The sequence below is a fragment of the Heptranchias perlo genome, chromosome 24 (assembly GCF_035084215.1).
Source record: "Heptranchias perlo isolate sHepPer1 chromosome 24, sHepPer1.hap1, whole genome shotgun sequence".
NCBI classification, from domain to species: Eukaryota; Metazoa; Chordata; class Chondrichthyes; order Hexanchiformes; family Hexanchidae; genus Heptranchias; species Heptranchias perlo.
Genome location: NC_090348.1, coordinates 16,665,820 through 16,681,665, shown reverse-complemented (window position 1 = coordinate 16,681,665; position 15,846 = coordinate 16,665,820). Strand labels below are relative to the sequence as shown.

The window sequence follows — 15,846 nt, the reverse complement described above, 5'->3', positions numbered from 1 at the left end:
ATATATTATTCGCCATATTTATGTGTTGGTGGAGTGGTCACATAGAATGTACAGCACAGAAACAGGCCATTTGGCCCAACAGTTATCTTTATTCCTGAACCTGGTCTGACCTCATCTCCAGTTTCTTTTATCTTCAAGCTTTTGTTACTGCTCCCAAATCTTTTTAGATTTCTTGATAATTTAATTTTGGAGTTCCTCTTTGTTTTCCAAATTGTTTTTTTGACTTCTTTACTAATTTTTTCATATTCCTTTTGTCATCCTCTCCTTTATTGTCTCTGTACTTAGTGTATGCCTTTTTCTTTAGTTGCAATGTTGCCATATTTCTTTATTCATCCACGATGTATCATTACTGGCTAGTTTGTTCTTGCTTTTTAGTGGGATATATTTCTCCTGGACTCTATTGATCACCATTTTAAATGTTTCCCATTGGTTGGAGTTGTTACACTTGCGGTTGTTCTTTGAAGAAAAGTAAGATCATTACAAAACTATATTTATAAGTTTGTGTGATGAGCTTGCTCCATCGGGAATTTCACTGCATACAAGTTGATACGAACAACTACCAATAACATTGACATTTTTTTCTAATCATAGTCCTAAATTATTATATCACATAAACATTTGTTATTCACCTGTCGTGGTGGAAGTTGTTGTCGTAGATATTGTAGAGGGTGTTGTACTTTCTAAAGATGAAGATAAATGAGTTACTTCATGCATCACCTCATCAAATGTCCTTTTAATTTACAGCATTAATTATATTTGCAGAAAAATGTCAAAATTAGCAATGGTGATTACACTATCTATTCCTTGAAGTGGACAATGTAAGACAGGCAGTCTCTTTAGTTGTTGCACCCGCACACTTAGATCTCTCTCTTCCTCCACTCTGTTAAGAATCTTACCATTTTATACTTGCTTTCACTGTTCTTTTTCACAAAATGTACAAATTCACATGTTTCTGAATTGCATCTGCCATCTATCTGTCTTCTCCATTAATCCTCCTGCAATGTCCTGCATTCTTCTTCAGCGCTTGACAGAACTACTAATATGGTATAATCAATAAACTTCAATATCATTCCCCTTGTGACTATACACAGATCATTAATATTAATTGCAAGCAAAAGGGGCCCTGTACAGATTTCTGAGGCACGCCTCCACTCAAACTCACCAATATGAAAAACTGGCATTACCCCAAATCTTTGCTGTCTTTTCCCCAGGAATCTCTCTATTCTTGTGACTATATTCCCCCTAGTTTCAGATGCCTCAATTTTTGTCACACGAGGAACCATTATAAATACTTTCTGATTTTTTTTATACACACACAACATTCAACACACTGATTTCTTCAAAAAAAATCAAGTGTGAAATGTCCATCAAAAGTCCATGCTAACTAAGTGTTAACTAACTGTCGCATGCTGACTAAGTGTTCATTAATTTTATCCTGTATTATGAACTCTAGAAATGTACTTGCAATCAAGGTAAGATAACTGGCTTTCAATTTCCTGGTGCATCCCTCTCCTCTTTCTGGAATGGGGTGTAATACCTGCCACCCTCCAGTGCTCAGGCACAAATCCTGTTTCAAAACCATTTGGAAAATTACGGATAGTCCCTCCTCTATCATCTCCCCAACATCATTCAATATTTTGGGATGCATGTCACCTAGTCCTGGTGACCGTGCTACTTTTAGTCCCATTAATATCAATAGTTTCCTTCTGAATGTTTGTTTCCAGTATTAGCTCTTCCACATCCTCCTTAAGCATTTCTAATGTCCCACTTTCACTTCCCTTCATGATGTGGCAAAAATTTTCTTGAAGTTCTTGGCATGTATAGAAACCAAAATGTGAAACAGATTTATAACTTGGAACTGTTTTCACAAATCCACATATAATATCAGATATAGTTATTCACCTGTTGGAGTGCTGGTTGGAGTGGTGGTTGGAGAGCTGGTTGGAGTGGTCACTGCAAATGAGGAAATGTTATTTCAGTTCATTACCTCACAATCACATCTTTTTGAATTTGAATATTAATCACACTTGGTAACAAAGTTGCAATATTAGGAATGATCCTCATTTTTTAAAGCATCCATTCAGGGCTTATTTTGGACAGAGAAGGTGAGGCATGTGGCCTCTTCAGCTGTTGTCACTGCTGTTTCAAAGGGTGCAGTGAGTAGTTGAAGCCACTGCATCATTGCCATTTTGTGATCAGAACAGGGTCAGTACTCCAGGCTAATCTTGAGCAGGTGTTCAGTTCAAACACTCACTGATAAATCAGTCATAAAGCTATGTTCCTGTCATTTGCTGAAAAAATTCCCATTGCACTCCCATGTTTTATTCTGTCACCCGCCTTACCTGCTTAGCAGGAAAATGATGCCATCAGATCAACTGCCCATTTACACACTGCCCAAATTTTACTTTGAATGGAAAATGAAAATTGGGCGGAATGTGAAATGGGCACTTGATCTGATCCTGTTAGTTTCCCGCCTGGCGGGTTCGGTTAAAATTGCCCCCATATTTCCTGATTGCCACATTTCCCTTTGCTTCCATGAGCAACAGACAATTTACAGTGTCTTTGAATCATTTTGGTATAAAGTTTTTGAATAAAGATAGAACTTTGAATGATATTAAATATCTTCACTTGTCCTAATTTGGCAAGGTGTTTCTTATATTATTCGGCATATATAGGAAATGATCAGAGCCAGAAATCCTCGAATCATGGTTTTTTTTAAAATATATGTACAAATTGGAACATTAATGTTTAGGAAAAGAAAAGCAATTGCCAGCTGCACTGAACAAAAGGCCTGATTCCCCAATTGGCCACTTGCAAGAGTGCTGGTTTGGAAATCACAAGCCCAGAGCCCCGACCTTTATTCCATTAATTTAAATGGATATAAAATCAGGGCTTGCTGGCTACAATTTTCCAACATTAATGTATGTTATTCATTTGTAGGTGGAATCTTGTAGTTGTGACTGTACTTTCTAAAACTGAAGAGAAGTTACTTCGTATCATTACACTGGCAACTATCTTTTAATTTTAAGCACGTGTCATATTTGTTGGCGTGTTAAAAATAGAAAGTTCTGTTAACTTGTGTAAACAGGAGCTTTAAAACATTTATATCAGCTTCTATAAATTTCCAATTTATGAAGACCCAGAATCCTGTATTGTTCTGGCAGTGTTACTGGATGTCTTGAACAGGAGATTTGCTTGGCTAATGGAATAATTAGAGGTTAATCTCCCTAGTGAGCAACCAGAGTGTATTCTTGAGCATATAAAGTGAAAACAGAGCCAGCGCTTTGAGCAGAAACTGCAATATTACACAAGGGAGAGGAACTGTTGTCAGTACATTAATGGTTGGTACCAGAATATATTTAAACCTTCAATATTACAATTGTTATGGATTTAAAATTGAGGGAGAGGGTTGTCCTTGTTTTTTTAAAAAAGTTATTCTTTGCCAAATATGCATTGAAAACAATTTTATGTTAGAATGTGGATTTATAAACTACTTGACTTATCACAAGTGCAACACTAAGCTCACATATCATATGGAGGGTTAAGTTGGTGTACATTACTTTGTAGATGTTAAAAGTCTTCACTTACAGTAACTGATACCAATATTTGCCTTTATAATGATTTGCTTAGCTGCACGCATTACTGAAAAATAAAGTTGACTTACCACAGGTGACATTTCCATTATTGCACGAACTGTAAAACATTAAATGTTCAGATGCTTCACCAATAGGTAATCAATAAAAAATTCCTTACTCTGTATATAGCTTCCATATTCTTCACAATCATCTTTACACTACATGTACCTGTTTGAGATCGATACATTTGTAGAACATGGAGAAGTAGATCAGAGTTTTTCTGCCAACTCTGTTTCACTCTTTAGCGAAGGAATTATGAGCTTTTTGCATGTCTGCTCCCTAATATGCAAAAGTCATTTACATTTTCGCATTAATAAAATTACTATCTGCTTTCAGCTGACATTGAAAGGATTAAAAATAACCTTTAAAAAATTTGCACCATTCTGACAGAACAGCATGTGACTATTTTAAATTTTGCTTTGCACCAGTTTCACTTATATTGTAGATAATGTAACATCAAAGCAACTGAGGATGCATTTATACTGCAAACACTACATTACATAATATCACTTTTGTAAATAGAGTAGCTGCACATATATTTAACTTGGATGCTAAGTGTAGATGTTTCCTTATCTTTTATTCCTTAAACTAGATTTGAGAAGAGACCCCCTGGGGAGCAGTCAGTCTTCTCCAGCAACCCTGATAATAATGACATGACATTGACATACATTGTGTGCTATTCCCTGTAATATTTTGCATCAGAGCCCTTCATTCTCTTTTGAAGTCGAGGGTATAGTAAATACACTTTAGGAAAAGATGTATGTAAAGAATATATTCAATTTAACTGGAAATATAAAGATTCAAAATTAGGAAGTTACTAATAAAGGATTTCCAAACAATAGGACAGCTGGTAGAAAAATCTAGTGTTGCCGTATATTGGTTAATGGAAGATGAGTCATCCATTTAACTCACGATAAATTGGACAGAATTTTCCCAAGCCCCATGCCAGTGGCAGAAGTTTGGACGCAGCAAATGACTTGTATTTTAAAATCACAGGTACATTGTTTGTGACTTTCTGTCAATGAATGTCACCGGAAAGAAAATCTCGAGCAAAGCCCTTGCCTCCACCCCCTCACCCCCGGTGCCTCTGAAGCCACGATTGTGGCATGGGGTCTCAAAGTTGAACTGGCTAATTTCAGCACAAGTCCTCTGTACTTCCAACCTATTTTAGTTATAAGGGTGGCAATGTGCATTCACCAAGTTACTTACTGTCTAGTAAATTAATGCAAACTTTAGAGAAAATGGTTTTCTAATTTTGAAATGGATTTCAGGTTAGATATCAAGAGAAAATGGCCCTTTAGAAACTACAGCAACTGGTATCATAATGTGAATGGGTCCAATAGCAAAAGGTCAATATTCAATGTTAATATTACATATTACACATTACAACATAGATACAGGACATTTAGCCCCAAGTCTAAGCCAGTGTCTATGCTCCACACAAGCCTCTTCCCACTCTATTTACTTCATCTCACCCTATCAACATATCCTTCTATTTCTTTCTCCCTCACTTGCTTATCTAGCTTCCCCTTAAATGTATCTATGCTATTTACCTCAACCACTCCGTGTGGTAACGAGTTCCACATTTTAACCACTTTCTGGGTAAAGAAGTTTCTCCTGAATTCCTTCTTGGTTTTATAGTGACTATCTTAGATTTATGGCCCCTAATTTTTGACTCCCCCACAAATATAATTATTTTCATTACACATTAGTAGTAATAACTAGCAATACAAATATATGTTATGAATACCTTACCAGTTTCCACAGCCAGGTACTTCTTCACCTGTGTTATATATTTGTCCGTTGTAATAGCAAGTACAATTATCTAACTTGACACATTTCATTGTATTTTCATCCAGGTAAGGAGCACTCTCTGGGCACTTTGGATAGCAGCCTGATTATTAGAAAAAAATATAAAATTAGTATGAGGCACTGATAACATAGGTATCACATTATAATTGGATTATAGCATAGTTTTAGCATAATTATATCACAGTGAATTGTATCATAGTTTATTAGCTATTAGACAGGGGTGCTTATTATGTCCATCTCCATTTTTTCTATTAATAATTAATTCTATAAAACCTGGTAAACTAAATCAAATATGTAAATACCACTGGGTAATGAACTGCTGAAAACAGAACCTGTAGCGATCTGAAGGTGATATCCCAAACTACAAATGTTAAGACACTTCAGGCAGTGGGGTGATAGCAAATGGCTTTGCTAACAGGAGCACCTCAGATTACAATACACAGCAAGTTAGGGAAGTCCCTCTGTTCAACGCATTAAGCCCCATCAGTGTCATCTCAACAAGATTCAATATGAAATACATTCATCACCCTTTGCGAAGCATCACATTTTCTGCTGCATGGATGCCAATTCTTTCCTAACTCTTTCCTACTCAGCCACACTGATGATGTAACTTTGGGGGGCAGGGGGAGGGGGGAGAGCCCCATTTATCCCACAGCATTTTCATTCACATCAATGAGAGCTGACGCATTAGACTGGCCTCTGAAGCCAATCCCAAGAGACATGACCACAGGATGTTCAATACCAACCAGGTGTGCAATGGTACCCAGTTGGCAGTGCCTTTTTCCAGGGTCAGGTAACTCCGAATTAACTCTCAGTCCATTAAACATGCCAGTTTCCACTGAAATGAATAGAGCTGCTGATGTCACTACAGCAGCTGAATGCCTGAGGAGGGGAGATTATCTAAAAAGGCAACTTATCTTTCTAACTTATCTTTTAAGGATGGAGCTGAGTCTTTACTTTGAAAAAAAAAACGACCAACACAGCAAAGTGGTGCTGTAAAAACTATCATTTGGCCTGAACATGATCACCCAGCAGTTTTTTCTGCTCTATGAGGGAGAAAATATTTCCCAAGAATCTGGGAGCTATTGAAATACACTGTACATTAAAAGTAGTTTTCAAGATTTCAATCAGATTGTCTTCAGTTTAATGGAATCATTTCATTAGTGAACACTGCATATAAATATATTGAAAATTTGCAGTATTACTGGAATTAATTGAATCCAACCTTCTGCATCTCCCAAATTTGCTGACTTAAGTCGATGTTGAAATATATGAACCACCATCATTATCCCCCAATTTTCTATATTGCTATTCACTGACAGTTGGGAAATCCTTCTCTTAGTTTCTTATAATAATTAGACAATAGCTTTTATTTTATCAATGCATAAATAAACAAAATAGTTAAAAATGACTGATGTTTAATGATAGCATTATTTGAAATTATTACTGTTTTTGGAACAAATTAAGCAGCGTTATGGTCAATATCAATAACAAGTACAAAGTAATGTATTTAAAATATTGTTCGAACTAAAATATGATAGACTTTATCTTTCATTCAGGTGGTATTCAGACATTAAGGGCGCTAAATTGGGCCGTGTAGCACCCGTTGTTTCGGCGCTACACGGCCTCTCCGACATCCAAGATGGCGTCTTGGATGCGCATGCACGTTTCTTGCGTGATGTGCGCCAGACGCCATCTTGGTATAAGAGTTTGCGCAGGCGCAGATAACGAACGCTGGAATCATGTAAAGTAGGGAGAAAATGGCTTCAATCAGTGTGCAACGCTGATTTAAAGTGATAGACACCATTTTGGGACTTTACGCTCAACTCCGCACATTCTTAACCCCGACCATCTGTGCGTGTCTTAGAATGCCTGGAGGACCCCCCACCGGTGCTATTTAAAGGGACCGTGCAGGATTTACAGGTTAGTGGCTAGATTATTGCCTCTGGCTGCCGAGACATTTGTAACTGTTTTTGGAGGTCTCCTAGACTTCAATACTAGGACGCGGGGACATAGCCTAACATATAGAGCCAGGACGTGCAGGGGTGAAGTTAGGAAATGCTTCTACACGCAAAGGGTGAGAGACATTTGGACGCTCTTCTACAGATGGCAGTTGATGCTAGCTCACATGTGAATGTTAAATCTGAGATTGACAGATTTCTGTGAACTAAGGGCATTAAGGCATATAGGGCTAAGGCGGGTATATGGAGTTAGGTCACAGGTCCACCATGATCTCACTGAATGATGGAACAGGCTCGAGGGGCTAAATGCCATTGCCACTTGCTGCCTCCTGATATGCACCACCTTCTCCTGCAAGAAAGCGAGGTGTGTGCCTGGGTGATGTGCCTGTCATGGTTGAATAGCTGCCTGTGTGTGGCCTGTGAGTTGTGGGTGGGCGGCTTGAAATAGTGGTAATGTGTAAGGGTGTGAGGAAGAGGAAGCATCTGATGAGAAGAGTTGAGTACTGATGGAAAGAGTTTATTGGTATGTGGGTGATGGTGGGGTGTAGTGCGTGGTGCAATTGGTCGGAGACGTCACTTGACAGTTGACCTCACTCACCTTGCCCACTCATGTCAAAGCATTGAACTTCTTCCTGCACTGCATCCACGTTCATGATGCTGTGCGCTTGGCATTGACTTCATCCCCCGCTGCCTCCCACTGCCTTTTGAGTATATGTCTGGAGGCCCTCTTGCAGGCAAGTGCTCCCTTGGGACCAAACTTGCGTCTTGCCTGCCCAGGGTCCGTTGGGCGTGGGGTTTTAGCGCATTGTGCCCAGAACGGGCCCTTAACCAATTTTTCCCCCTAAGTGACTACAGTAGTAATTTTTTTGTGGTATTCATCTTGTGCATATGCTTAAATCGTTCATTATAAACATAAATTTAGAGTCACCACAAACTAAATCTACTTTTCATTGGACTAATTTAATAAAAGTGCACCACCTGAAATTTCAGCGCTGTGAATACTTGTTCTAAAGATAATTAATTCCTGATGGTTATTTACTATAAAACTATGTTATACTGTGCTGCTATTACAAAATCTATAACGGCACTGGTAAAATTAGGTTGAGTTTTGAAGAGTAAAATAACAAGAAGTAATACTTGTGTAGGAAAATTTAAGATACGAGTTTATGTGAACTTCCATTGTATTTATGAAGATTTTTGACACTTTATATAAATATTTATGAAATAAATCTTTAAAAAACCTAAAGCAAACTTCAAAAAGCATGTTTAACAAGGAAAATATTGTGACAAATAGGAGAAGGTGTAATCACGTGGGATGCAATGTCTAAGAAAATAGAAAAGTATGTAATAATATAGCAGTAAAGTAATATTATGAAAACTAAGGTACAAAAATATTATCATCATCAAAACAACAAACCAATAATATCTTTGGTAAATTAATGAGAGATTAGCAACATGTTCCTTTTCTGAATCATTTATAAATAAGGATGGTTCTTATGATCATTTTAGTTGTGGTACACTGATGTGTCTTTTTTATTCTTACATGGCAATTCATAATTTATCTTTTCTGATATGTTTCATGATATTTAATATATGTGTAATTGTTGAATACCAAAGTTCACTTAGGATTTTTTTAGATTTATTGATAAATATTTACATAAATTGTCACAAATTATCATAAAAATAACAGACATTCACACAAACTCCACACTGTACTAGATTCCCAAATAAAATTTATGTCTTATTAATTAGGGCTAACATCAATTATTGTGTAAACAATCACTAAAATGTATTTTAACCCCAAATTTTTTTCTACTTTTTTTCCTATTATTTTCTTCTGTAGATAATGGCTTGTGCTGGGACACAATTCCACAAACACTGGCAACCCTTAGTTACCTCTCTCAATTAGCCATTCATCTATAATCCTAAATACTAAGTATTAGCAGGCTCTTTGACAATAAGGAGGCATCACAGTTAAGCCTGAACCTACCCTCACCTGCCGTTCACACACATGATTTTCAGCAAAACCCAACAGGTTCACTAATGTCCTTCAGGGAAGGGAACCTGCCACCCCTATCTCAGCCTGACCTACATGTGACTCTCATCCCACAGTACATGGTTAACTCTTAATGCAGTCAGGGCAAGTAGGGATTGGCAATTAATAATGTCACCCACATTCCAAGAACAAAGAAAAAGCCAGGAGGTAATGATCAGGAGTCGAAACCCTGGATGATTTTTCTACTCACTAGCCCAGGGAGATTGAGACCAATGCTGTACCCCATGCCCTCCCATTGCTGATCTGACCTAGTAACACAGTATAACAAGAAACTGAACCTGGAATCTTGTTGTGTGTGACTAAGCACTACATCAGGCAGTGCACTGAATCATTAGTGGTAACAGAAAAAAGGACTCATCACCTGCTTAATATTAAAATATATATATGAAGAAAATTAATAGAGCAATCCCTTCTGACATTGCTAAATTATAGTCGAATTATGAAATAATACCACCTTCGAGAACTGCAGAGAGCTTCTTTCCAAGTGTATGGTCAGCACATGTTCTAGCTGTTAATGTTCCACATGGCTGATAGTGCCAGCTGCATTCACCGGGGCTGTTATAATAGTCACAATATACAGCTGCAGTGTAAAATAGAAATAGTTAATGTATAATCACCAGTAATTGATTCAACGTCCAAAGGGAATAGTTCACATAAAAGTCCAAATAATGTTGAAATACATTGAAAATAATTATCACTACTCCAGAATCTTGCCAACGTTGCCAGATGGATCACATTATGGAGCATTTCATCAGGGTAGACAGATCGACTTTACAAGGTCTGTGTACCAGCTAATGTAACGCATCGATGAAGGCTACTGCCCAGAAGTCTGTGATTCAGACCATTCAGCATTCCAGGCATAAGCAAGGTAGTATAAATGTGGGAATATAGCGAAGATAGCAATTTAAAAAAAGCCATTCAGGGAATAAAGTAAAATTAAATGTCAGAAAATTGCCACTTTGCCTATTATTTTCAACCATAAACACTAATCTTTGATACATCCTCCAACTTTAATATGACCTAACAAACTCTCCTGCATTTACTAAAAAATTTCAATTAATATTTGTAAAGAAACAATAATTTAAACTTACGACATCGTTCGGGGGTTCTCCAGCGAATACAAACACCAGCTTTATTACAAGCTTCTGCATACACTGCAACAGCGGTACAGAAACCCAGATATTTTCCCTCCTTATCACAGGCACAAGCTTCTTGTAGACAAGCAGTATGGTATGGTTCTGGGTTAACCTGATAAAAGGTGTCACAACACAGTGTCAGAAAACAAATGAACACTTTGGAAGAGGCTTTATGACACTTCAAATAAACAACCAGAATGTTGATACTATGTTTTTTTTACATGTGAAAGACTCAATTTATGAGCATCGCCATTCATGTCAACAAACGATGAGGTCCTTCACACAAGTGGAATAAGTCAGTAATGCACCACTAACAGTAACATTTTCTGTCCCCCCTCCCCTCATAATGGCATTGACTCCTTGCTGAGGTATAGCTCAACATCCAAAATCACAAAACACCACGCAAACAGCACAGAGACATTTGTCTGACCTCAGTCTCAACCATACCCCCAAGTTCCCACACCCATCCTGACAACCAAACAAAGTCCTTGAGAGATAATGGCAAGTCCTTAATGAGAAATATCAGTTCAATTCAAATAGCACACCTGTTACACTAGACTCCAAGCATTAACTACCTGCAAACATTGGAGATTTATATCCCACCATCTGCCCTGCTCTTTATCCATGTTGTTGATATGGCTGGTTCACTTAAGCTACTGGTCAATTTTGATCCCCAGGCTGTTGCTGGTGGAGGATTCAGCAATGGTGGTGCTATTGAATGTCAGAGGGAGATGCGATCTTTTTTTGTTGGAGATGGTCATTGCCTAGAGTGTATGTAGCACAAATGTTACCTGCCACTGCTCAGCCCAAACCTGGATGTAGTCCAGGTCCTGCTGTAAGCTGGCATAGGCTGCTTCATTATCGGAGGACTTGTGAACGGAGATGAACACTGTCGAATCGCCAATGAACGGCCCTACGCTTGAACATAAGATGAAGAAAAGGTAATTGAGGAAACAGCAGAAGACGGCTGGGACAAGAACACTGCCCTGAGGAATTCTTAGAGATTTCTTGGGGCTTCAGTGATTGGCCTCCAACAACGACGACCACCTTACTTTGTATCAGGTATGGTTCCAGGAATTTGAGCATTTTCCACCTGACCCCCCCCCCCCCTCCCCCCCATCCCACTGATCTCAATATCCTGGGACATATTGCCATATTCAATGAAATGCTGCTTTAAGGTCGAGGGCAGTTTTTCTCACCACTCCCCTGGCATTCAGCTCTTGCATCCATGCCTGAACTGAATGTCAATGAGTAGGTTGTGGGAGGGGATGGCACTATTGGTGATTTCTTCCATCACCTTACCGATCATTGGAAGGAGACTAATAGGGCAATAACTGGCTGGATTAGATTTGTCCTGTTTTTGTGGATAAGACAAACCTGAGCAATTTTCCACATTGTTGTGTAGATGCCAGTGTCACAGCTGCCCTAGAATAGTGTGATTGAAGGGCAGCTGGTTTTGGTACGCAGGTCTTCAGCACTAAAGGATGTTGTCTCGGTCCATAGCCTTTGCTGTGTTCAGTGCACCCAGCCACTTCTTAATGTCACGTAGAGTGAACTATATTGGCCAGATAATGACATCTATAATGGTGGGAACCTTGAGGGGAGGCGGAGTAGATTCATCTACTTGGCATTTTTTGCTAAAGATGCTTGCAAATATCAGCCTCATCTTTTGCACTTGTGTTGTGCTGCACCATAGCTGAGGATAGGAATGTTCATGGAGTCTCCTCCTCCAGTTAGTAATCTGGTTTTCCACCACCATTGTCTAGTGGTTATGGTAGGGTCATAGAGCTTGGCTCCGATTTGTTGGTTGTGGAAGCACTTAGCTCGGCTAGACCCTGCTGCTTTTTTTGTTTGTGTTGTAGCTTCACTAGGTTGGTATCTCATTCTTAGTTATTTCTAGTGCTGCTCCTGCACACCCTTCTACACTCCCCATTGAACCAGGGTTATTATTGTTTTGTTTAAGCCCTTATTTTGGACATTAGAAATTTCAGTTACTGAGGGGAAAAAATGGTGGATGTAAAATGCAAATGAAAAATTTTTGAAAAACATTTTGAGTGATTTATGAAGAAAAAAGATATATAGACCTTCCTGGTGGTCAGACTGTCAAATTACATTGGCATGAATTTATAATTAATAAAGTTGACACAAAAATGTGATGAAAAGAATGACAACAAAAAATAACGTTTTGTAAACATTATAAAAGTTGTGATAAAAGTTGATTGCTACAATGATGTCATTGGGACTTTTCAGTGTTCATCCCTGCAATGTCAAGCTACGCGGGAATGCTCCACTTTGAGAATGGTTTAATATGTGGAAGTGAGACTGACGTACAACTAATTTTGTTTCCACAGCTTTAAAAATACCACTAAAGATTGTGAAAGTAGTAGCAATAGATTTGTAATAAAGTGTCTTACCTTATTGTGACATTTTTTAAACACTTCGTTTGCATCAGTAATTATGGCGCATTTTCTCTGTGCCCATGGAGAACAAAATGGGTTTCTCTCACAAGGGAATGTTTGATTTACTGAATTAGAGCAGGACTGTATAGACTTCCAACTGTTTCCAAATGCAATGGGGCTGCTCGCCACAGAGTTAAATTTTGTTGTTAGATCATCTTCAGTGTTGTCATTGAAATTTCCACAGAGACCACATACTTTGTTCTATTGTAAAAGTTACAAATAATCAAAAACTAATCTGACATTTCAAAACCAATCTTCAAAAGAAACTAATTAGGCTGATGTGATCAGCAAGTCAGAAATTTGTGCAAAAGCCTACAATTGAACACCATTTATCTGAGAAATAATTTCATTGCTATCAATTTTACGTTCTCATTGGTCTGTGCTGAGTTAGTTCATCTCAGCTGAGATGGCAGCAATTGACCTCAGCACTGCTGGACCAGGCAAGAGGAGAGGGAAGAAAATTAACTAGGATTCTCACTACTGATCATTAACTAGTGACCACTGTTGGAAATGGCATATGTGAAAGTCATGTCAGGACAGGATTGGCCTGGGCTTCAAACCTGCTGACCTCCCTGTTTAGGGTCATATTTGAAGAATTGCCTATTGGCCAAAGTATGGCCACCAGTGCCTGTGTAACCACACCCCTGCATCCGTCAACATCTTTGGGAAAAGAAGGGAGAAAATTGGTGAAAAAAATCTTTTGCTCTCTAAGTTGTTGCTGGATTGCATTCATGCCTTTTGGATGGTAGTGCAGGTAATATACTGCCTACCCATTACCATCTCCAATATTTTTTTCTAATCTGGAAGAATCGGACACCATGCAGGCCCATTTACTTGTGAGAGGGTGCTAGAAACTTGAATGAGCATTGTTATTTCTTTTGCTTCTTGAGGGCTCTACCTGCCAATTAACCTCTCAGGTATAATCTAGTCACACTGTTATTCCCCCTCCCCCAACTGGGAGGGCCACGCTATACCTAGTATGTATTAATATTACCCTATCACTGGAATCCTTCTCTAACTAATAAAAGAGGTGCACAACTTTGGGACCCAACCAAGGATCCAATTCTTCGGAACTGTGACTTTGAGGCAGGCTAAGTCCATAATAGAAAAGATTTTTGAACCTAATACACTCCGGTGTATTTTAGGACTGACAAAGGCTTTAGGCACGGGTGCAGGCCATCTTGCTGACTTCCTTCTGAATGTTTCAGGATTGCATGTACTGGTCATGTGACACCAAGCTATATGCTCTTGATGAGATTGATGTAACTCTCTGGCTAAATCAAGTGAAAAAAAGAGAGATATGGGGCAGCATTTTAGCACCCGCTATCGGGTGCGTTCCTGGCAGGGGGGCCCCGAAAATCGGGAAATCCCGGAGCGGGACCGGAGCCCGCCTCGACCCCGTGCACTTCCGGGTTCCCCACTGACGCGCCGGCGTGCGCGCGCAGCCCCCGCTGGTGGGAATCCCGCAGGCAATTAAAGCCAGCGGGATGCCACTTGACGCTGTTTATTTTGCTTGTTCAGGTCATTAACTGACCTGATTAAGGGATTATGAGAGGAGGGGTGGGATTTTAGAGCAAACTGGGACTGTTTCCCACACTGGGGGAAACACTCCCAGTTCAAATGGACCTGTTGCAGCTGTCAGCCTGTGGCAGCTGCAAAGGTCCATTTGACAGGTCGGGGTGGGGGGAGACCCTCACCCATTACAGGAGGCCACTCTGTCACTTAGGACAAAGTTTGGCCTCCACCACCCTCCTCCTGACAATCAAAGTCACCAACTTGCACACTTACCCCGGGGTCCAGACACATGTACCTACCTTGCAGACCCCCTCAGATGTACATCTTGCAGATGGGGGCCGCCGTAGCTGCAGTCATGACCTCCTCGGAGGGCGAACAGCATCACCAGCCTCGCCATCCACACCGTCCACCTCTGACACGTGGAGCTCCACAACAGAGTGCTGTGACACATCCACCTGTACAGCAGGAGGGAGGGCTACCACAGAGAGAGATGCGTCGCAGAGGGCACTACCCTCGCCACAGGGTCCACAGACCGAGGCTCAGCTTCCTGGACCTCTCTGAGCAGCAATGCACACGGAGGCTCAGAATCACTCGACATGTAGTCATGGACATCTGCAGCCTCCTTCATGCCAGCTGCTCCTGGCTGGCCCGAGCACCATCTTCTTACCTGTCGCTGTCAAAGTCACCATTGCCCTCAACAACCTCTCCCCCGCATCCTTCCAGGGTGCAACCGGGGACATCACCGACGTCTCACAGCCGTCTGCACAAAAGAGCCCTGCAAATACACCTACACCCACTCTGCAGTGACACATTGGGTGGCATCAGTTGTGGGTCTTCATAGTGATCCTCAGGAAAGGGCATTATTGCACAAACCAGACAGGATTCGCAAAGACATGGCAGTAGTGGTGCCAATATAATATGTAATGTGAGTTGGTCAGAAATTCAATATAAGTAACACCCATGACAAACCCTCAAACACCCTTGTGCATCTCCTTCATGCTCACGACACATTTGCCTTACGCTGCCTACTGCACATATGTGATGCATGCCCTGTGGCTGCAGCACAGGTAGTGGCAGGTTGAGTGAGGCTGGCCGTGAAAGAGATGCACGAGAGGGTGAGTATGAGATAGAGCCATGAGATTGTATGAGGATTGGGTTGAGTGGTAGTGGCGGGATGAGTAGTGGCGAGGTGAGTAGGTGCAGGTACGATGAGGATGAGGTTTGAGTGGGTATGAGGGGTGATGTGACAGAGTAGTGTTGGCAGTGCAGAAG

General features: G+C 40.1%; 1 protein-coding gene across 1 annotated transcript in view; it reads right to left on the bottom strand.

The window, feature by feature from the left end:
- Positions 1–15,846, bottom strand: part of LOC137341479 (mucin-2-like) — a 112,555-nt gene that overhangs the window by 48,245 nt on the left and 48,464 nt on the right. Inside the window, exons 25-31 of the mRNA XM_068004584.1 lie at positions 13,015–13,260; positions 10,556–10,712; positions 9,919–10,044; positions 5,391–5,529; positions 3,665–3,693; positions 1,903–1,953; positions 630–680 (exon numbers count right to left, since the gene is read on the bottom strand). Coding sequence (XP_067860685.1) covers positions 630–680; positions 1,903–1,953; positions 3,665–3,693; positions 5,391–5,529; positions 9,919–10,044; positions 10,556–10,712; positions 13,015–13,260 — 799 coding nt within the window. The remainder of the gene's footprint in view (positions 1–629; positions 681–1,902; positions 1,954–3,664; positions 3,694–5,390; positions 5,530–9,918; positions 10,045–10,555; positions 10,713–13,014; positions 13,261–15,846) is intronic.